At 35.8% G+C, this 24,052-nt stretch overlaps 1 protein-coding gene across 1 annotated transcript in view; it reads left to right on the forward strand.

The window, feature by feature from the left end:
- LOC140138856 (uncharacterized) overlaps positions 1 to 24,052 on the forward strand; it is a 68,874-nt gene that overhangs the window by 14,660 nt on the left and 30,162 nt on the right. Inside the window, 2 exon segments of the mRNA XM_072160635.1 lie at positions 1,472 to 1,569; positions 20,098 to 20,213. Coding sequence (XP_072016736.1) covers positions 1,472 to 1,569; positions 20,098 to 20,213 — 214 coding nt within the window.

A 24,052-nucleotide genomic window follows, 5' to 3' on the forward strand; every position in this document is an offset into this window, starting at 1 on the left:
TTAATTGATGAAAAAATCTTGAAAATCATGTTCAATTTCCCGATGGTGCTCCTGTAGAAAGGAGGGATTTATGACTATACTAATACTACTACCATGGCGGCGCCCACAGAAATTGAGTGGAAAATGACATTTTTGTGGTAAATACAACAAAATCTGGTGAAATTCTACCATAATTAGGCATTGAAATGGATAGAAGTTTGAATCATAATACTTTTCCACGCAGTAAGGACCCCCAAAGCTTCATTTGACAAAAAGCTATGCTATGTGCTATGCTTTTTTTAAACTGTTTTTGCTGCTATGAGGCCCTTTTCTTTTTTATTTTGAAAAGTAAAAAAAGAAAGATCCTACGCACTAGGGATAGCTTGAGAGACTAGCCATTTTAAGTTTCAAAGTCGGGGTCGGTCGCTCAATTTTTTCAAAAATATTTTGCCACCACAGACGATATTAAAAACACACAAGTTCCTGCAAAATACGACTGTAAACGATGATTTGTCTGCTTGTTTTGGAGATGTATTCAGGCTTTTGCTGTACAATTACATGAAAAACATCTTGCAAATTTTACACCAAAAATATGGAAAAAGTGAACCTATATTTTCCTATTTTTGGGTCAGTCAGAATTCATAAAAGGTATTTAAAGTTAATTTTTTATTACTGGTGAATTGCGATCGCGTAGAAGTGACAAGTTCGCCTACTCCGCGCCGCGCCGACGACCAATGGGTCAACCGGCTTGTTGTCAAGTGCGTTGATCAGCCAATCTGCGTGATTCGGACCACGGAAGTAATAAAAAATTTACTGTAACTTTTAGTTTCATTTTTTTGCCTTAATACTGCTCATGTACGGTACTTGGATTTTGGGCTTCCAGAATAGGCAATAGCATCTCTGAACTTCAGAACATTATGTAGTGTTCTTCAGAAGTTCAGAGATGGCTATTGGCGCCCCAAGACCCAAGCTTGATCAGCTGATGAACACACCATTGTAATCATGTTCATGCTGCCCTCACTACATGTAGGTCATCAGCTAAGTTGAGTCTAGATGTGAGTGAATATCAATGCCTGTAGTAAATGAATACAGTAGAGAGAGTGTAATTTTGTGCTCAGTAGTGATGATTGGGAGGATGATTGTTGTGGTTAGTCACTTGTCTATTTACAAAATATACAGTGTACTTACTGACTCGGTACTATCATTTATTAGTGTTTTGGGATATTGATAAAGTCCGTAATTGAATGAGTGTGTAAGCTGTAGGTGGGGGTGCGTGTGTCATGTACAGGTGTGTATATTACAACAGTGGAGCTTCATCGCAATCCATGTTTGAAGATTGTTTGAGGGGGGGTGGCATTTATGCATTTTTATTTATTTATACCATGTTTTGGACCTTTTAAGGCTGAATTCACACACTTTTTCAGGCAGTGAAATGATAACAAGCATTAAGATGACAAAAACATGTTTTTCTCATTTTTTCCTCCCTTTGCAGATTCATGATGATGAACAATGGGACGAGATCCTTCAGGCCTTCAAAATACCACTTTCTTGCTGCCATGCCATATTTGCTCTCCGCACATTTTATGTCAAGTAAGTATACATGGTGTTGGTTGAAATGAAATGGGTACATACTTGACTCGAGGATGGGTACTATAGTAGGAATTCCATTTGAATGAACGCAGCTTTCAATAGCGTGACATTTTTTTTTATGCGTACAGTCTTGCGATGTACGCCAGCGTGTCTTGATTGTGCGTGAGTAACGCTGAAGTGAATCCAACCATGCCAACGCACTCGTGATTGGTTAGCATTGTATCCAAGGATGTGCGTTCGCGTTGTAGTTTTAATATGTGATATACGATCGCTGTTGGATGGAATACAACTGTTGAAAGCTGCGTTCATTCAATTGGAATTCCTACTATAGACACATGTTCCCGTTATTAGCAACAAGTTCCTTTTCCAGGGGAATTTCAAGCTAACTCAATTTTTACAGGAGAGCGTACTAACCACTGCCAGGGTGCGAACCCACAACCTCTCGCACCATAGTCAAACACCTTATCGATTGCGCTAATTTGAAGGTTTTGGGAACATACCAAATATTGATGAAGCAAAACTAGTTTCGCTAATGGGGAGGAGGAGTGTGTGTAAAAAGTAGGGTAAAATATTTTGATGCAAAATTGATGTATTTTCATCATTTCATATTTATGTTTTGGGCAGGAAGGGAGGGGTAGCCTTCTAATGACTGAAACTAGTTTTGTTAAAGGTCCGTAACCCGATCGACAGCATCATCCCCCCGATTTTTTTCATTGTTGATGAGGTTTTGGTATCATATGATAGATACTATTTTTCTCATTACTATCCTGAAATTTGACGCTCCAAGTCGATGTATTTCCGAAGAAATCATGAAACACAGCGGCTTTTACAGGTTACCAGTTTGTAAGTACTAAAACTTAGGCCTACTTCGGATTTATGGGTAGGGAATGAATTGCGAATCATGAGTCCCCTCAACAGCTACTTTGGTTTCGCGTCATACACATTCTGTGAAAAAAGCGAACCACACTAACTGCTTAGGAGACGGTGCGCCGTATATATTTATAAAACTTCCACATCGGACGTAGCGGGCCGAATAGCTCAATTAGTTAGCGCCTCATGCTTCACCCGTGAGGTACCCGGTTCAAAATCCGGTATCGGAAGATTTTTTTCCTCTCCATTTTTAACCCAAACCTTTTTATATTCATTTGAAATGTACATATTGCAAGGTGAAATATATTTTGTTTCCTTTTTTCTGAAGCGGTGCGAAAAAAACAACAAATATTTTCCGTTCAATACGAGCCGGGCATTGTACAGCATGTCATGTCAGCATTCGTCATACGAACGGGCATTGTTGTTGTCAGTGTCCGAAATAAGGAAAATATAGAGGTTATCCTGAGGATAACTAAAGCATAAATTCTGCTTGTCCTCAATACATTTTGGTTGTCCCCAAAATGTGTCATACTTATGGAGGTAAAATATAGTGGTTGTCCAGGGGATAAGTACATAGCTCAATATGGTTGTCCCCAGTGATTTTTGGACAAGAGGACAAGAGGATAAGTGCTTATTTCGAACACTGGTTGTTGTTGCTTGCCTGCCCAGAATGCAATTCACGTATACCAGGTATTGGATTGCAAATTTGGCTATTTATTCACATTTACGCTGAAAATGCTCTCGTTTTTTCATAAAGCAGCATAAAGGGGGCGATATTTGATATTATTATGTAATTTTAAAGACAATCCATATCCAAAACCAATAGGGTTACCCCCAGTGTTCTTAATTAACCGGTTAATTATAAATGGCGGTTAATTAACCGGTTAATTAACGTTAATTAACCGGTTAGATTGGTTAATTATGGTTGTAAAATATATAAATCCGAGCTCGGAATTCAATATGCCATCATACAAGAACATTGTGCAAGCATTTAACATGAGCAGATGAAGTGTGCTTGTCCACCTTTAGCTTTAAAACATTCCATTTTAAAATTTTAAAATTAAAAAGTTATTTTCATATACCGGTAAACATGATAAACTTATAATGTCAGTTCACCCTGTTTAAAAAAATTCATTCATTGACACAGGCGCACAATGACAACTTTATATTTATCAACTTTTTATTTATTGGTTGAAACAATCCTGGGCAAAATGGTATAATCTGCTCACTCTGCTGTGGATTTTTGGTTACTTGTACAACAGGTGGTGGGGGTGGCGTTCTGCCTGGTTGAATGTGTACGGGATGTGCCTCGGTTTGGGGATGTACCCTTTCAGCAATTTTGGTATATCTATGGGTAAGGTGCAAAAAGCGCAGAAAATTTGCGCATTTTGGGTCATATCATTTTGTAAGTGCTCTTTAGCAATGAATGTCATATTTCATTGAACCGTATGTATGACAAAACAGGCAAAAATAGTAACTTTTTGCACAAGATTTAGAGAATTGGCCATTGTATGATATATAAAATTTGAAAATTATTGTAAGGAACACTTGAAGTTTTGACTTTTAAAACCTACATTTTGGTCAAAAAATGTGCTTGGATAGGTAGTTTTCAATTTTTTTTTTAATATTGCAAATCCAAACTTTTTGGGGAGAGAATTTATGCATTTTGGAAAAAAAGCGCAAATTACGCATTTTAGAAAACTGGCGCGTGTATTTTGCTCTCAAAAAATCGCACACTTTCCCTATGCTTATCTATGGGTGGGTTTTCAGTGGAGACCATTATGCTCCTAAAAGCGCCCAATTATAAGCAAATTTGGGTGCTTTTTGTGAAATATTGGTACACTGATAGCAGCAACGGGTAGGTATAGAGAAAGTCAGCATCCAAAAGTCTGCATGGCACATCCCTGTACCAAATTTGTCAAAGAACCACCCGGTACCCCCATGGATTTGTACATGTGATCATGCCTCATAGACCATGATATAGTCTACATATGGTCTATGATGTGCTGCATGACACTCTAGGACTAGAGAACAAGAAGAAGAATACTATTTTAATATTTCCAGTGAATGAAGTGATATTAAAATGTTAAAACTTAAAAAAGCATCACAATTATTCAAAATTCATAATTAACCTATTTTACCACCGGTTAAATATGATGCGGTTAATTAACCGGTTAATTAACCGGTAAGATTGAGGTTAATTAACCGACTAAGAACACTGGTTACCCCCCTTTAATAGGATGTCATCAATCTTTTGGCTTGCTCACTTGTGGCTCTGGGTATTAGTCCTTTAAGGTGGGTTGCAAAATTGGAGTCGTAAATTTCCACAATGATCCATCACATTTGATGATTATGAACTATTCACATTGATGATGTAACCAGTCAATGCAGCACTGCAACATTGAGAGCAGAATTTGCACACACTTCTTCAAACTTCAAGTTTGAAGTACTATGTAAGTACTACATGTATGTTGTATGTTGAGTTGAAATGAAATCAACCAACTTCACTGCATCCTACGTGTATGCAATCTTCGCAATTTACAACCAATCCTACTTGTAGAAAAGCACTTGTAAGCTATCAATGAGTCTGTCAGTTGTCAATTGTCACACTGTCCGGGCATGGATAGCCATCCATCAATGAGTCCCGTCAATTGTCATACTGTCTAAGCATTTTTATAGTAATGTTGCCCTACCCCAAATAGGGGCAGTCATGGCTGTAAAACATATACACACATAGTTAGGTAATACTGATCAACAAAAGTCAAAAGACAACATGATTTTGCTCGGCATATATTTGGTAAAAAAATGAGACTCAAAATATCATGTATGGATATTAAGAATGGCATGCACACAGTTGGGCGCAGCACTTACATATATGTACGCTAGTTGCGCGTTGCAGCAGGGTTCACAGTTTTTCGCGTCCAGGACACTTTTTGAACTCACTGGACCTGGAAAAAGTAAGATTATGTAACCTGAATGGGTCCAGCTGGCTGTGCTTGGACCCAGAAAAAATCCCATCCAAGAAATCATCATAGATCGCCATTGTGCGATAACCCAGCTCAAACGGCTCAGTCGGCTCACAGCACATTTTTTTTAAAACAACTTTTCATTCATAAATTACACACGATTACTAAAATAGCTGCAACATGATATACACCTCATCGCTATTTCATGCACAGATATTTGATCAGCGATACGAGGTGAACTATGGAAGAGGTTGACTTGGTTTTTTTTTTGGATTCTGCAAATATTATGTTACAATAATAATGTCTCAACAAAACGTGACATTGCGAAAACATGTTTTCGCGGTAGTTGTATTTTCAACTGAGCAAATATAACAAAATCACCAAATAATTAGATGATTTAAGTAGTGCATGTTATCGGGTAGTAATTGTAGTTCTTTATGAGAAAGGCGGCCGATCGCGGTAAGTCGTCTTTTACTCAGTAATTTGACTCAACGTTGGTAAGTTTTGGGTGCCGAATTCGGCATACTTCAATATTTATCGTTTGCACCAGTACTGAAAATACATTTCCAGGTGTTTCTGAAGTTCCGTACATAAGTGCAATTTGGACCCACAAAAATCAATTTGGGACCCGCAAATTTCAACTAAATGGGATCTGAATGGGTCCAGCATAAAAACGTTTTTGCCAATTATATAGGTCGAACAAACTATAGACACAGAAATTGTGATTGGCGTGTAACATTGGCAACCTTTTCCAATGGGGGATTTTTGGGGTACTCAAAGAAAGGAGAACATGACCTTATGATAAACAGACCAGAGGAAACTGTGATTTTGGAAGCATAATCTATTCTACAGGATTGAAAATTCCCATTTGAAATGACATTTTAATGTGTTTGAAATGATATTTCAATGTGTACAGCTAAAGAGCAAGACTTATGAAATCACCAGACAGGCTTTTGAAAGACTTCTTGCTTTTAGGTACCCAGTAATAATAACATGGTATTATACATTGTACATTGGACATGGAGTACATAGCAGCAATAATACTTGTAATGTAATGTGTTTTGTTCTAAACATTCATTGTCTGATGCATGCTTGTTCATTCATGGTTGCAATCACTTTCACTTTTTTAGAGTTCATGACTTGATGTATTATTCTTGTACATGCATGTAAATGAAGCATGGGAAGTTTAAATGTAGGCCAATAGTACACATAGGTCAGGTGCCACTTCCTGTCTGAAGTCAAGATAGTGCATTAACTGAAACATGCCTACAAAGATTAGTGCTTGATCAATTCTTTTTGGCAATCATTAAGCACTGATCTACACTGATTAACGTGAGAGTGAAAGAAGAAGAACCCAACCTGCAATAGGTACCTTTGTTTAAAAAACAATTTCTTTTAAATCACCACAATGCCAAGATGCTATGTTACTATGGCTTCTACGTAGCAACATGTCAATGACTCAACAGATAAAGTTTGCAAGTTTCTAGATGATTTAAATGTTATATTTGTACAAGAGTTAAATAAAATAAACATCAGGCTGGCAGCATTTTGATTAGATGTTTTTTTTGTTTCACAAACAAACTACCAGTACTTTAAAACTAATATTAATGACATGACTTGTGTATACATGTACATGCAGACTTGTGTATAGGCCTACATACATGTACATGTCCTATTTTTTTACCTTTGGTAAGTGAGGTTACCAATAACTTAGCCCCTGCCTTGGCTTTAGGGCTTTTGAAACATGCCATACACTGTACGTACATGTACTGCGAGAACTCAGAACTGCTAAAAACCCAGTGACCACTGACTACTCCACCCGAATTGTTGTTGGAGCAGTCACTGGGTTTAACAGTTGTCACAAGGTCTAACAGTTTTCACAAGGTCTAGCAGTTGTTACTAAATTTAGCCATTCTCTGGTTATAACTGCAGGTTTTTTGATAATCTATGGTTAAATCAAAAGGTCCTATAAATCATAGATTATCAAAAAAATAAATAGTAGGGCCAATACAAATTGTACAGCTTTAATTTTGTGAGTTGAGTTGAGCATATTTGGCAAAGAGCTCTCATGCACAAAGTTGAATTTCTATGATGAATTTTAAATCATATTCAAATATCTATCAGGTACATTGTAATGATCACTTTCTGGAATTACGTTTCCAACTTTCCACAAAAAATAGGGCACATTGCTGAATTTTGAAAAGAAAATCCTGCAAAGCCAAGTTGTTTACGTTATTATGGCACACACAAATCCATATGGACCTACACATCTAGATACAAAAATGTAATGTAGGCACCCAGGAGCTTGATTTGAAAAAAAAAAACATGATGTCAACATTGCTGTATGTCTAGATTTCATTATTTCCGATCCTATCGCCTGAATCCAGGAGTTGTTACAATACAACCTGATTGGGCCCCAGGTATATAAAATTGCTCATCCAATTAGTGTTGATGGCAATAATGCTGCCTGCACAAAAGTAGGTTACAACAGTAGGTTGGAAAAATAATGTCTTTGAAGGTAGGTAACTCAATGTTTGTGTTCAGTGTACATGTTATTGCATGTTTACATTAAATGCAGCATCTGACTGATATACTAGTATGTAGTAGCCAACAAAATTGGTAAAATATAGGCCTCCCATGAATATTTTATTTGAAAAAGCGATACATGCATTGAAGCCATTGTTTTGATCATTTTGTTGTGGCAATGGCATCAAGAATCAAAGTAAACAAAATTTTGATCATCCTCTACCAACCAACATTTTTGGCAATTGGGGAAAACATAATTTTTCTCCAATATCATTTAAAAACATGGTACCCCTATTTAAATTTGTAATATTTTAAAAAGTAAACCTCTGTGAAATATGTTGCAGTCCTTTCAAATGCACACTGTAGGTGTAGGGGGTGGGGCAGTTGAAACTGGAACGGAGGTAGCCAGGTACTTCCATATCAGTAATCCATATTATCCATTGTGGTCTGGGGTTTCCCCGATTTCTTTTTCAATTCAAGTTTACTGTGTAATTCTATTGGCATGTGACCTGTGCACTGTTATTCCACAGAATTCTAGGATTGATTTAGCCAAGTGAAGGCCTTTCTTTTCACCAACTGGACCTTGGTTGTTTGCATAGAAACTTGCATTGCATTATTAACCATTGCCAGGATTTAATACAGAATGAGTTGAACAGTTGATTGGAAACTTCATCTGATGAAAAGGAAAATAAATCATTGTGCAAATACCATGGAAATAGATCTAGTAAAAATCAAAACATAGAAACGCCAGTAAATAGGGAAGATAATAACAGATCGAAATTGGTACAGCCATCTCAGACAGGTATATATTTGAAATAAGTTTTCATTCATAATTTCAACTTCATATATTTTGCCTATTCTTTCATTGTTTACTGCTACAGCTACACATACCTAAAACATCAAGGGATATTAAAAACAGCCAGAAATTTATTAACTGAAAAATAGCATAAAGCTGTTGTCAATTTTTCATATCCTAATTTGCAATTCTTGCAGCAAAGATCATACATACAATATCAGTCTCCATATACTCAGTGAGTGACCTCACCTTGATGAGGTTTGCCTTGGGGAAGTCAATTTACACAGCAAGTCTCCAGGAATGGGTAGTCCAACTTACTAGCTCCTACATTCAGAGAAATATTCTAGAGTTCCTATATTCAATTGTGATGTCCTCAAATGTATGTCACATATTCACTGAACCAGAGCTAATGACTAATAAAATAATATGAAACAAGCATCACCCACCAACTTTTGCCCAGTAGAAACACACAGCTTCATATGTTTCTACTGGGGAAAGGTTAGCAGGTGATGCAGTTTAGTTTATTGAGTGTTACCGGTTAATGTGCTAAGTGGAAACAGATCGGATCGGAGTGATGCAATGTGGACACCGGCAACCGTGATCCACCGGCAGCCGTGATCTACCTCGTGAGGTAGACCATCACGACCATGCGGTGTGACACTCGGTATTTCTGCCAGTAGAAACACAACTGGTAACAGTTGCTGGTTGATGTACTTCTTTTACATACATTTTATGTATCCCATCGTGATCTTAAAAGCAACTTGGGGGTCAGGAAAACATTTTCAGTACTTCCAGTACACAGCACACCCTTTATTTTTTTAAGCATCATTAGAAACATGCTGGACTGCTGGTTGTTGATGAAACAGATTGTGGGTTACCAGGTAATACCTGTGGGTTACCAGGTAATACCTGGTAAAAGTACAGAGTACTCAGTAAACATGCAGAAGTAGGCCTACATAATAAGTGAAACTGGCTTGCCCCTACCCTGTTTCTCTGGGAAGTTGCTGTGGAAAGGGAAAATCATTTTGTGTCCATTTCTATTTTCATCATACATAGGCCTACGTACATATCGTAAGGTATGTAGTAATCCTATAAACCTCCATTAATCATATTTATAACAAATAAAATAGAATAAAAAATATATGGCTTTCAATATTTTGTTGATCAACTCTGGCTGGATGAATAAAGTCTCCCTTAAATTTGTACATGTTCATGTATCCATAAATTTGTTTTCCTCCAGTTTTCCTGCAAAGGCAACATTTTGTTTGGCAATATTTGCCCCATAGTTGACCTGAATGGCAGTGTTGAGTAAAATAAGTGGGAATTTTTGTGATATCATTTTTTTTCACACTGCAATAATTTTATGTTTTTTTCGGTATTTGGCAAATTTCACATTTATTTCACAGACTTGCACACTAAGTAAAAAGAAAAAGTTGTGTCATAGTTCGTAGTTTGTGCAAGCTTAGATCATGGTGAAAATTATTGGCACATGAAAAATTTCCATTTTTACAGCACACAAATAGCCAGCTTGACCTTGGTAGCCCTTTGTGTTAGTGTTTTGTAGAGTGCATAAAGTAAGGACATTTAAATTGTAGTCACATGGTAAGCAAAGCCACAATAAAGAATTTGCCTGGATTTCAATGCATTGCATACAATTATGTTTCCTGTGGTTTCAATGTATAGTTGAATTATTACATTGGTTACATGGATACACAGGAGGGGAAAAGAAAAGAAAATGCGGATAGAATTTGTTGGATTTAAAATTGATATCGCCCTTTTCTGAAGATGCATGAAACAGAATACAACCATTACAGGGTGGAAAATCTTGGGACTTGGATAAAGTTCCAGTCAAGGTACTAAGCTCGCAATAATGTTGATCAAGGGTGAAATTTAGCAGGCTACAGGCATTATTGTTCCACATCCTTGATTGAGGACAAGATAATCATGAAACCAGGCAACAATTTTTGTCCCCAAGTATCACCCTCCATGCCATACAAAAGATATAACAGGAAATGCATGTAGGCCTACTACTAACTTGGTATCTTTTAAAAAAGCAAGTTCATTTTTCACTCAAAATATATAGGCACTGAATTAACATTTTCTCTAATAACACTGAGCTTAATGAAATATTCAGTTCAGTCAGGGAAACAAACAAAAATGAACAAGCTGACAAATCTGTTGCAAACATTCCTTCAAGAATCAAATGATTTGTTTGGGAGAGAGAATTGTAGTCTTAAATTAATCCAATACTAACAGATGAAATCTGTTTTTGAAAAAAGGTAAAACGGTAAATTATGCATGTCAGCATTCGTGCCTAGCAAAAAAAGGAAAGAGGATTGCATGGAATGTAATCAGAGCTCTATAGACACATCAATTTGCCAGATAAAACTCAAGAGAGTTTTCATTTTGGTTGACTAGTTTTAATGTGCAGGATGCTATGTTGTAGTTCATCATACACTGTATCAATTACGGATTTAAGCTTTCTTATTTTGATTGTAAAATATTATGGGTTTACCAAATTTTGTGCACATAATACGGTCATAGTGTTTCTATCTGACAATGACGATTGGGGAAATACAATGCCAGAATAAAGGATACATTATTATGCTTGTTAACTACCGGTACTTTTGTATAATCCTCACGTGAATACATAATTAGAGTAAAAGAAACGAAAATAAGAACACTGCAAATATTGTTTTGAGTACCCGCTATCCAGAGATGTAAAAACAAACGGAGACAATATTACATGTATGCTGATGTTTACAGTGTATTTTTTAACATAATCCCCTCTGGCATTTCAGCTTACTGTGCAACAAGAGAGATAAAAAAAAGTAGTTTGTACGGTATTAGCAAAATATTTGATTGTTGAGTGAACGACGGCAGTCTATCAAACCAAATAAAATTTGATCTGCATCGCGCATAATGGGGGATTTAAATGGATGTGGTAATCGTCAGACATGTTTTTGTTTTATGGGGTGATAGTAGGATATGTTAATCGGATGTAGCTGAAGGAATTAATGTCGCTCACTCACTCGGTGTTAATTTGATGTGCAGAATTTTGTTTTTTAATGTAAGTATAGATGCGAAGATATGGTTAGATTTCTTCAGTTTACATTGTACCGGTGCATATTTTGAAAGAACATTTTCTCCATTGAGATCTATGAAAACAAGACACATACATGTAAATGATTGAAATAAAAAATGAATGATTTGAGAAGTAAAGCAATTTCATCGAATCGGCCTACATTGCCCATTGAAAATACATCAAAAACAATAACTTGGGCAAGATAAAGCCACCTTCATAAAAAGGGAATTTCCCATATGGTAAATAAATGGTTCCCTGCTGTACAACAGTGTAGGGTCTGTGCTGTGGTCTGTGGTACAACACACAGGCAGGCTGAGGCTGTGGCCAAGCCTATAGGCAACCATAGACATGATAGAGTGCAACCAGAAATGGTTTTGCATATTTTGATGATTTGAAGGTAAAAGTAGCATTTGAATTGGGAATTTGCTTCCTTGTTTTCAATGGGGGGGCATTTTCCAACACAATGACTCAGCGTGATTACCTGTCTCTCAAAATTAAGACATTCACTTCTTTTAAAAGAACTCTATAATGGCAGAAAAGTCAAACATTGGATTCAATACATGTTTTTTTTGTAATTTTAAATTTTCATGAATGCCAGGAAAAAGAAACTTGAAATGCAGCTGTTTGTTGCTGGCTTTATAGACATTACAAGAGCCCTTCCTATGGTATTACAGACTGGGACAGTTTATCTATTCTGTGCATAAAATATGTGGAATGGAGCCAGCTGGTTCTACTAATATTTAAGTTCCTCTAAAACAAATCTGTAAGGGACAGTTGAGATGGACTATAGATTGTGTGGATCTATGGATGGACAGACCCTGGGCACAGACCCTTTACAAATCATTAAGAAGAGAGCTCTAGGGTACACTTTACATGTACAAATGGTGTCCCATCCATAATAATGGGATAACTGTAAAGCACAAGATTTTCAGAACACAAAATGATTGCCATTGAAAAGAGCAATTTTTGCGCCATGTAATTATCACAAAATTGATACATTTTCATAAAGGCCTAGAGATAGATAGGAAAATGAAATAGTGTGATATAATGTGAATCCATGTCACTAGCAAAATGGTCATGCACGCATAGTCGCATACTGTTTCACAGATCTCTGTTAAAACTTACACTAGGTGAAAAATGGTTTGAATTTAATTTTTGCATAAAACTTGGGTGTGAAACTGTTGATATTGTATCAAATCTAACTACAATGGATGGCTGTCCAGCTGCTAATTGTAGTATGTTTTATATTGTGATAGGAAACTGAAAGGGTTTGCATAAGATACCACTGTGAAACTTGTAAATGATTCTTTTCATTAATTTTTAGTTGGCAGTGGGAATAAAAGGGGGTAGTACTGTAGTGTACATTATGATTATTTGCAACACGCATGTTTGCTACACATTTGTGTACCTGGGAAGAGTGGAATATAAGGAAAAAGTTAAAAATGAGCAGGTTTACGTACTATGGATTGTGGACAGTAAAAAATGTACAAAAATAAACAAAAATTGAAATCATTTTATGTATACCACCCCTCCAAAGAAAAAATCCTCTAAAGCGTCTACATGTATATATGACATGGTCTCAGATTTGAAGCAGGTTTCACTGCCAAAGTGTGTAAAAATTCACCCCAGAGTGAAAATAGCCATGTTAAATTTCTAAGGTGTCTTTTCTAGGGTAAAATTGTTTGTAGAACATGATTTTTTATAAAAACGCATGCATCGTACATCGTTTTGCTACAAAATGTTGATTTGTGGCCGATTTTGCCCGAAAAACGCACTTTTTGGGTGACAAAAATTTTCACATGCCAACTTTGTATACTCATAGAGTCTACAATATACATAGATATGGCCCTTTAAAATGTTAACATATCAGCTGAGGGTACTATTTGATGGATTCAGGTATTTGTCTTGTGATTGACTTAATAATTTATGCCCAGAATCATTCAAATATGACATGCCTCGTGACAATTGACATGCCAAAATAAGCCGTTTTCGGCAAAAAAAATGATTTGAAAAATCATAACTCTTGATAGGAAGGTGCTACAGTGATGGTTGACCTACCAGTCTATGCAGTATTTAATTGGCTTTCATTTGATACCTAACTTTGTTCATTTTAACTAAGGAAAAGACTTGCAAAATGTAAAAATGTTTCCCCTACCCCTTAAAATTTTGATGTGTGTAAAAATTCCTGCCATTTATAAAAATCGGGATTACAAGAAAACTACAAGAGCTATAGGCTTGAAAAACTAATCAGTTATGCACAGTATAAGTTCCTACTTTGGTATAACATTAATATCTTTCCTTTCCTTCTCAATTTTCTTTTCTAATTTTTTTAACAATTTGTGAAATCTGTAAATTACGTCAAATTTGGCATTTCGAAAAATCACAAAAAAAAAAAAAATATGAGGGCGACATGTTTAAAAAACTAATCAGTTATTCCCATGATACAGTACTGTATACGCTGAAATTTTCGCGGTGGTTTAATTTTCGCGGATTTCGCTGATCAAGAGGCATCCGTGAAAATAAAACCCTCATAAAACATGATAATTAAGCATTTTACTATGTTATTCTATTGAGGAGATATCCACAACCGCGAATTTAACAACCCGTGAAATTGTCAATGATACATGAAACCGTGAAAATATATTCCCGCGAAAATATTGGCGTATACAGCAGGGATATAGTACCAAACTTGTGCTAAAATGCATATTTTTTGAGTTCTAATTTTTTAACAAATTGATTTCGCCACCCCATTTTTGAGCAAAAACGGAACAATTAGTACCTGTAATATTATGCAATCATGTGACCTATATTCAATGTGTGTGCACCAATCAGATATCAGACTTGCACTACAACATGATGTGAGCCTTGCAGAGCCTTTATAAGTGTGCCAATGGAGTTCAAATATGTTGTGATGATGTTGTCAATTATGGATCTCATATTTTTATTTACGTCAAAAGCATATGCCTCTACTGTAATGCTCATTATCAGGAAAACAATGACAGATTTTGCATTTCTGACTTCAGAAAAACTAATCAGTTATTCCCATGATACAGTATTACAGGGATATAGTATCAAACTTGTGCTAAAATGCATATTTTTTGAGTTCTAATTTTTTTATCAAATTGACTCGCCACCCCATTTTTGAGCAAAATCGGGAACAATTAGTATCTGTAATATTGCGCAATCATGTGACCTATATTCAATGTGTGTGCACCAATCAGATGTCAGACTTGCACTACAACATGATGTGAGCCTTGCAGAGCCTTTATAATTGTGCCAATAGAGTTCAAATATGTTGTGATGATGTTGTCACTTATGGATCTCATATTTTTATTTCCGTCAAAAGCATATGCCTCTACTGTAATGCTCATATCAGGAAAACAATGACAGATTGTGCATTTCTGACTTCAGAAATGAATTCTGCACGAAATTTCAGTCTAGAAAACATATTTAAAACAATATTTTTGAAACTTTATATTTTGCCATTTTTGGCAGTCAAACCTGCTTCAAATCTGAAACCGTGTCATATATATGAAATCCAAAAATAATGAATCGAATGAGGAGGAATAAGTAATAATGTCCAATAATAATTTTATGCCAGCTAGTTCAGTGGAGGAAAGGATATTTTTATTTGATATTGTATCAGTTGATAATTTTAAAAATTCCATTTTTGTTCTTAAACAGGTTAATAATAATATCTAGCATGCTCTTTTTCAAGTATATGGCCACACAAAAAATGAAGCATTCTGAACCAAAATTTGCTCAGGTGCTGTGACATCGCCCTAGATCTCGCATCAATATTTCCACCGTAAAGCCACCATTTCTATAGGCAAACTACCTTGCAACATTTACAACGGTTTCTGTAATTCTGATGTGATTTAATTTGAAAGAATTGAGAAATCAGATTCATTGGAAACAAAAATTGCAATTACTTTCATGTTCAATTCAACAGTGTCAAGTTTCCGTTTGGTCTTATATTTCAGTATGATCTTAATTTTGTTCGATCTTTGGAATGGGTAAATTTTATGAGGAGTAAAAATAAATTTGTGCAAATTTTTGTACTCACACAGGGCAGAAAGGATTTGGTTTTCACCATTGCAGGTGGTTAAATAGAGGAAAATATTATAAGAATTGGAAATAATATGAGATTATGATTATGATGGCACAATGACACATTTGCTTGCAAAAAAACCCAAAAACATGCCAATTCATTTTGGTCCTAATTTCTTTCATAAGTCTGTTTGTATTTGTTCAGTTTTAAATGATGAAAGATTTCAAGTAGACAAACTGATTTATAAGGCAAAATTCACAAACAAACTGCAATTTGCATACATTATTCATAAAAATATGCATGTTGTTAATTTACATGTAAATTGCAAACTGAACTGCTTTATTTGGAGCAATAAAATTCCTAATCCATTTTGTTTTTATTATTATCAGTAAATGGTCAAATTATATATCAAATTTCAATTCGATTATACATACGGGACCGCTCATTATTTACAGGGGAGGGGGGGGGCCGGGAAAAATGTAGGGGGGCTATGTGATTTTCACTTAACAAACAGGGGGGGTTATGTGAATTTATTTTTCCTGATAGGGGGGGTCAGGTGAAATTTAATATTAAATTATTCACTATGATTATGATTCACTACAATTTTTACCTCATATTTGGCCATTTTAGCCACAAAATGTCAATTTTTAGCGGCTTCATGCAATTTATTCAACACCATATTTTGAGTTTAGCTTCAATATGGCAAAATTTTTGTGCGCTTCGCACGCATTTGTGTCATAAACTTATTCTCTCACCAAAAAGTGCTGGATTCACATAATACTTCAAGAAATTTTTCCAACCACCTCAGGTCAAAAAGAAATCTACGCCACTGTTCATCAGCACATTAGCCATATGGCAGGCAAGTCAGTCCCCTCCCCTGCTCAGTCGATTTGTCGTATTGTGACAAAACTTATGATTTGCATCTTCCTTTTGGTCTATTTTAGACCCTAAATTAATCCCATTTTTTTAGTATCAAAATGCCAAATTGCTGCGCATTTATCTCAGAAAAACCATTCTGTGAGTAGATCTACGAGACTTGCCCTTGTAAATTCTGGTGTTTTTTCATCTTGAACTTGAACACGAATGTCAAAAATGAGAGTTATAATTCCATCCATTCTATAATATAAATCATAAATATGAGTGCTAGGGCAGCTCCTCTGATAGCTTCTGATGCTTGGAAAAAGCATAAAACTTGTATACTGGATCAACAGTGGACTTCGGTTGTATATAAATGCGATATATAAATGCGCGACGTGACCAGATGGCCAGTGCCATGTTCGTGTTACCTCACTGTCAATCACTGAAATTGCGACCACAGTTCCAGGTGGTGGCCGCATTGCATTCTCTAAATTCAGTAAATTTTCATCGTCAACCGTGTAATTGAATGGGATTATTTTGAAATTTTAAAACGCTTGAAATATCACAAACAAATAGGCCTATGTTGATAAATAATATAACCGTTGCCCGTTGGGGTTCGATAATGAACCCCACAAAATTAACCAACTATATTGGAAAATGCCATACGGCCGGGCGGTTTCACAAGTTGCCGGCTCGATCATGTCATCCGCCGCCTGCACAGTTCTGACCTTTAAAGCCAATCATGTCCCCTTTCATACTTTCATGCCGTTGCGACAAGAGGCATGACTTATCAGCCATTCACAAGTCTTGAAATCTTGTGTCTGTTTGTCTACAATGCGCGTGTGTCACGCCGCTCGTCGGCAAGCAGCATGATAGTATGAAACCAGCACTACATCATAGATATGGCCAATTGGCACGCCCATTTAGCACGGAAATTATGAAATATAAGTTTGTAAATCAGCTATATCTAGCTTTTCGGTAGTTAATTTTTTTTTTCCGTGATGGAAAAGCGTTAATAAGGAGTTTATCTTTCGGTCAAGGTATTTTACCCTTTGCAATCAATGCCACTATTTTGCAAAAGCAATTTTCCTTGCGACCTGTCATTTTCCCTATACTTTTGCACGGGAGTTTATGTACATCCGGGTACCTTATATCGCTTTAATACGGTATGGCGACTTGTAGATGTCACGTGCGCATTTATATATGCGCATTTATATATACAACCGAAGTCCACTGATCAAAATACTGGGACTAAATTAACCAAAAGTTGTGAAAGCCCTATATGCATCATCCTTTGGAATGATTTTAGGGCACATATTGTCCTTAATTTGTTCATTTTAGCTTTTTTTTTTTTTTTTTCGAGCGCATTTGGTAATGTTCTTTTAGTAGCAGATCAGTGGGACGATTTGGAAATTTTGCCCCTGGCTCGGTGACTCCGATACATCTCTCTTTGAATTTTAGCATTGAAATAGCATGTTTTCTGGGGACAGCTTGGAAAAAACTTAGATTACAATTGTGGGGAGAGGGTGTCTTCTATACGAAGAGCCAGAGGTGGCAATCATGTTGCCATGCCCAGGGGCCATCAAAAGGTGAATCCGGCCATGGTATACCAGCAAAATGTATTTCTAGATGTGAGGGGGGGTTACGTATTTTTTTGGCAGCAATAGGGGGGTTATGTAATTTTAGATGCTGCTAATAGGGGGTTGTGTAACTTTATGAACTCAATTTTGAAATCCTCCCGGCCCCCCCCCTCCCCTATAAATAATGAACGGTCACCGGCCCCGGGGTATTAAAACATTAAACAGATTGAATTTAAATTAAAAGACATCAAAAACAAATTGCACACAAAACATTGACTTTTTGTATACATGTACTGCAATAAATACTCTTTTACCTGAGGTGACAACCGTGAAATTTATATAAATTTAAGAAAAAGAAATACCGTACTGACGCTGAGTATAGTCCCACCTTGAGTAAAGTCCCACCCCAAAATTTAGGTCAACCATGAATGATCCTAGCATTTAGGTCTAGGTCCAGGGACACTACAAAACCGGGAAAAAAAATTGAAATTCGAGTATAGTCCCACCCCCCAGTTTTGAAAAATGTTCACCCAAAAACGGGGTGGGACTATACTCGCGTCAGTACTATAATAGAAAAACTGGGCTGGGAAAAAAAGGAAATAAATAAAGAAAAAAACATTACCATCAAATTTAAAATTTATGATTGTGTGTACGTGTGGAGACACAAATGTATAATTTGTATGCAACACAGTTACCTTCAATTCATACAAAGATCCATATTGTGAAAAGGCACTAGAGCATATTGAGTTGGAAAATAATTGTTACACAATGTTGCTAAGTGTTAGAAATTTAATATTTTTATTATTATGAGTACAAAGAAATCAACTGAATATATAATTCTTGGGTTCAGTGCTTAAGTCCCTATCTGCAATAGCTGCCCTCTAGATAGACAATTTAGAACTGCAATCTGTACTGCAAAATACAACATGCGGCAGCTTTAGAAAAGGTTTCTTGTCCTAAACACTCTTGAAAATAAATGTCATGGAGCGTTGCATTTTTTCCAAGGGGGGGGCAAGGGCAAGTGAATTTTCAGTGGAAAAAGTTCTCAATGCAATTTAGTGATCGTCATTGTATCTGACATGACTGACACAAGTTTTAAGTTGACTCACACGATATGGCATGGAAAGTTTCGCATTTGTATCAATTTTCATTGAAAAATGGGGACGTTTACAAACAAGTAGACCTTTAATAGATTTTTACATTGTGTGTGTTATCTTTAAGAGTTTGTAATGAACACTAAATCAATTGTGTATGTAGTTTGCAATTTGTATGCTATACAGATTCAATAATTCATACTTCATATCATAGAGCTGAATTGGATCAAATATTGATTGTTTTGTTAGCTGAGCATCGGTTAATAGGAAAGCTTAGACAAAGAAAAAACAAAGAAAAAAGACTGGTTGACTGGGATGGATATACAGTAGGCTATAACATATTTGACTTGGGGAAAAAATAGAGACATTGCTATTCTTTTTATATTCCGTGGCAGCTTGTACCATTGTACATTATTTGTCTATTTGAAATAAGTAGTTTATTTTCTGAATGTCTGTTTCATGTGTATAGACTAGAGATAATCTAAAAGTGTTCTGACGTAGTTTGTAAATTGTGCATTTAAAATAAACAAATATTCTGTACACACATTCTAAAAAATATCTTTAATTTAGTCTTTATGTTCATCGTTGTTGAATTCCATGTGATAAGGAGAAATCAAAGCAACAATTCATGGTAGCAATAGCTGACTATAATTATCCATGCTAACCACAAAATCTGTTATTGCTTTTGCTTGATTTTTGCAGATATTTGGAGGCCTATGAGAAGATCCACCACCAGGGTGAAGATGCTGCAGAGATTATGGCTGCATACAAGCCCAGCGTACCAACGGGCCAAATGCAGGGCAGCAATAGAATACCAGGTAAAGCAAGGGCCACAAGCCCTAACATTTGGGCTATTCCATTTGAAATCCATACACCCCGGCCTTATGAAAGACATGACCTTATTAATCTTCCATGCAGGGGGTGTGGATTTCAAATGGAATCACCCACCCATTCAGGTCATAAGATATCACAGCATCACCATGTACTGGGTTTTTTTGGGAGCCAGGTATTTTTGAATTTTTCTGAATATGCCAGCTCCCAAAGTAAAATCCAGCACCTGATTGTGATTTTTAAGCATTTGAAGCAGATAAGTACATTTTTTCTTGAGAAGTTCAGCAAGTATTCACATGCATCAGGTAATTAATTAATATTGTGTTTACTTGTAACCTGCTGGTAGACTTCCGACCAATACCTGACTTTCAATATTACTGTTTGTTATGTTAGTGAGCAGTTGGTGTTTACAGTTAGTGAAATTTTAGTTAGCATCGGAGTGACGATCCGATGTAGATTGATTTCTGGTGGGAATAGTATGGATACGGTATGTGTTGGTGTATGTACATGTAGGGTACTGAGACAAGAGTCACTAGCCCTGCCTTCAGTAAAGCTACTCACATTGGCAGACAGTCATGATGCTCCATCACAGAGCTAGGTAATCAGCAGTGATAGTGTGCATTGTGTGATGGCGCATAATCTTCTGTCTGAGTTTATGTCTTTACGAAAAGCTGAATCATGAATGACAAAGAGCCCTCCTCCGTCATTTTCACTTAGTATTTCCTTGAAAGCCATGAAATGAGTAGGATAATGGCACAGATGAAAAATGGTAATAGAAATTGACATCCACAGTCCCACTTGCGATGAACACTGAACGGCACATAAGTGACAAATCTGGCAATATTATGAAGGTGGTAGTGGAAACATAGTTCTAGCAGGTTATTATCGAGCACAATGCTAACATAAAGACCAATAGCAACACGACATACATTAAATTGCTTCTTGACGAGGACAGCTTAGTATTTCAATAAGTGTTTTGGAGACAAGTAGTTAGCATCTGCCATCCCCCTACTATGCCTGCTTCAACCCTGTCTCTGCTCGTTTACAGAGCCACTTAATTAGTGAACAGTTAAAGTGCAAGCGATATTGTGTGATGGTCTGATATATTTCAGAATAGGATAGTGACAGTGTTTCACATGTGTTGTGCAGACAAGAGTCACTGTAATGTCTTCCTGTTTTCTCTGCACACTCGCGCAATGAGCCAGTTTACCAAGGGCTGACTGCCAGTTAAAGCATTGCATTGATGACTGTATTGATTTTTGATAATGTTTCGTACAAGTATAACACAGTCAGTCTGTGTGTATGTTACTTTGTTAGGGAATGAAACAGATTTATGCTCTTTGAATGGAACCTATATTAGGATTATCAGGTAAAGTGTCAAGTATTCATTTCTTTCTGGGGGTCAGGTAGGGGGTTTACAAATTTCATTGTTTCTTTACAAAACATTGATGTTAATATTTTGATATGCTTCCGGTTCTGTTATACATGTAGAAAAGGGGGGGGGTCTACTTAAATAGTGAACATTCTTAGGGCTTTGTATGGTTTTTCTTGTAACAGTTTGGTAGATGTAGACAATGAATAACTTAGGAAGTCCTATTTGATACAGATAGGGAGGGATAGAGTTAGTCGACAAAATACTTTATGGCATCATCAATTCTGCGCTTTGATTCATTGGAAAATTGAGAAAATCATCAATATTCATTTTTTTTACCTTTGTTAGTTGTAGTAGTATAGCATGATGTACTAAAATACATAGCCTGCTAGTGGTTAAGCCAAAAACCGTGTAAGGAAGGTAAAATAGGACATGTTACACCCAATTGTAATACCTCTACTTAAGTAGAGAAATTATAGGGCTTCAATTTTGTAAATACTGCTGTTTTCTTCAAATTTAGCAAAAAAATCCAATGACAATTTTAATGACAATCCTTCACTTTAAAAGCAATTTATACACAATTTTAATTTTTTTTACACTTTTGCTGGGTTCATTGAAAATTAACAATATCTGTTATTTGTAAGCAATATTTAATCCATTTGAATCGCTTGTTTTTTTAGAAAAGTTCAGAGGGATCATTTTACAACAAATTGGAAATGTTATTGCATATTTCAAGCTTGGGATATAAACGAAAATGCACAAATATTTACTTAGGTTGTACTTTGTGTAGGTGTATGCAGTAGGAAACTGAAGGATATTGTGAATTAACCCTCAAAAGTGAAACTGTTTTGGAAAATACAACTTTTTCATAAATATGGCTCCAAATTTTAAAATAGTTCACAACAATGATGTTCTTACAGGCACTATAAATAATCAGTGATCCATGCAAAGCAATTGTATTTTTAGAAATGGCTTCAATGGAAGGATTTAGTCAATTTATCATTGTATTTTTCAGTATACTGATGAAAGGAATTGTTAAAAATGAAGAAAATGGCAGTGTTGATATGAAGCTCATTCATTTGTATGTCTCGACAAATTTCACAAGTGTACACATGGACAGACTCCTCCAACATTGACTAAAATATGACCTTTTACTCTCACTAAGTTGTGGTCCATCTTATCACATGCAGTGTAAAACACACCAATATTTTTATAAATAAAATACAGCAATTTATGCAAAAATGTAAGATTTTTTGATCTGGTGAATGACTGATTTTGCTGCCTTTAATTATAGCAGATTCAACCTACCCTGGAACGCTTTTCAAACAAATTGAAGCTACCTGGCGATCATGCATGCATATCACGCTAAAGATGAGGTACGGTACTCATATGTGATACAAGTCAGGTGCACACAGGTATTAATTGCATGTTTTCCAGACAGTTTGTTAAAAATGTAAACAGTAATAGAGCTATATACATGTAATTCTATCCAAACAAGCCATGCTAAATTCTAAATCATTTATTTTCTGATAATTCAATACATGTTTACAAGCATCTCTATTATCAGGGTACTGCATCAACAAATTTTTACGAGGTTTATAATTTTCGTGCTATTTTGCATTTCAATTGAAACCATGAAATTAAAGTCCACAAAAATGTATTTAACCTGGAGGGCTTTTGATGTATAGCAAACAGGGAAAAAGAAATCGCAAAAGTGTTTAGACTAGGTTGTGAAAAATTAATACCACTAAAATTTCTCACTACGTTGTTTTGATGAAACATGCTATAAACAAGCTATTTTGTCTGGTTTGATGATTTTAATAATTCATTCATTATCCTGGTAATACCGGTAGTAGCATTGTATTATGCAGCCATTGGGAACAAATTTTATTGAAATAGTGACAAAAATACTAGTATAGGCCTACAATTTTTATTTATCTTGGAACTTGTTTTAACAATTCACAAATTGAAACTGTTTTGTGGCATTTATAAATTTCCATATTTTGCCTTTACACAGATGAGGGTATTTTGAACAGATGGGAACAAACATGTTATGAATGCAAAAGAAAAAAACCCCATAATATTATAAAGAACTCCCTAAGGGTAACACATTTATAAATTTGATTGTGAATTCTATAAAATTCAGTAGCATCCGTAAATTTATACAGAATAAGTAATTCCTAACAAAAATTCAATGGTGTCCTAAACAGAATTTATTATTAAAAATTGTCATAGAAATATGCTTGTTAATGAGGGGGAAACGTGGCTGAATATGTTGAATAGCAAAGAGAATGAATTAATTATCAGTGAAGTGTAATCGTAGTGGTGCCTGCCTGTTAACAAAATAATTTAGCATTGACCAAATGGTGTGGTTTCGAGTAGAGGTGAACGCAGAATATTTATTGAGAATGGGCTATTCCAGTTGAAATCCACACTACCCCTGTGGAAGATTTG

This window comes from Amphiura filiformis, chromosome 18 (assembly GCF_039555335.1).
Source record: "Amphiura filiformis chromosome 18, Afil_fr2py, whole genome shotgun sequence".
Taxonomy (NCBI): domain Eukaryota; kingdom Metazoa; phylum Echinodermata; class Ophiuroidea; order Amphilepidida; family Amphiuridae; genus Amphiura; species Amphiura filiformis.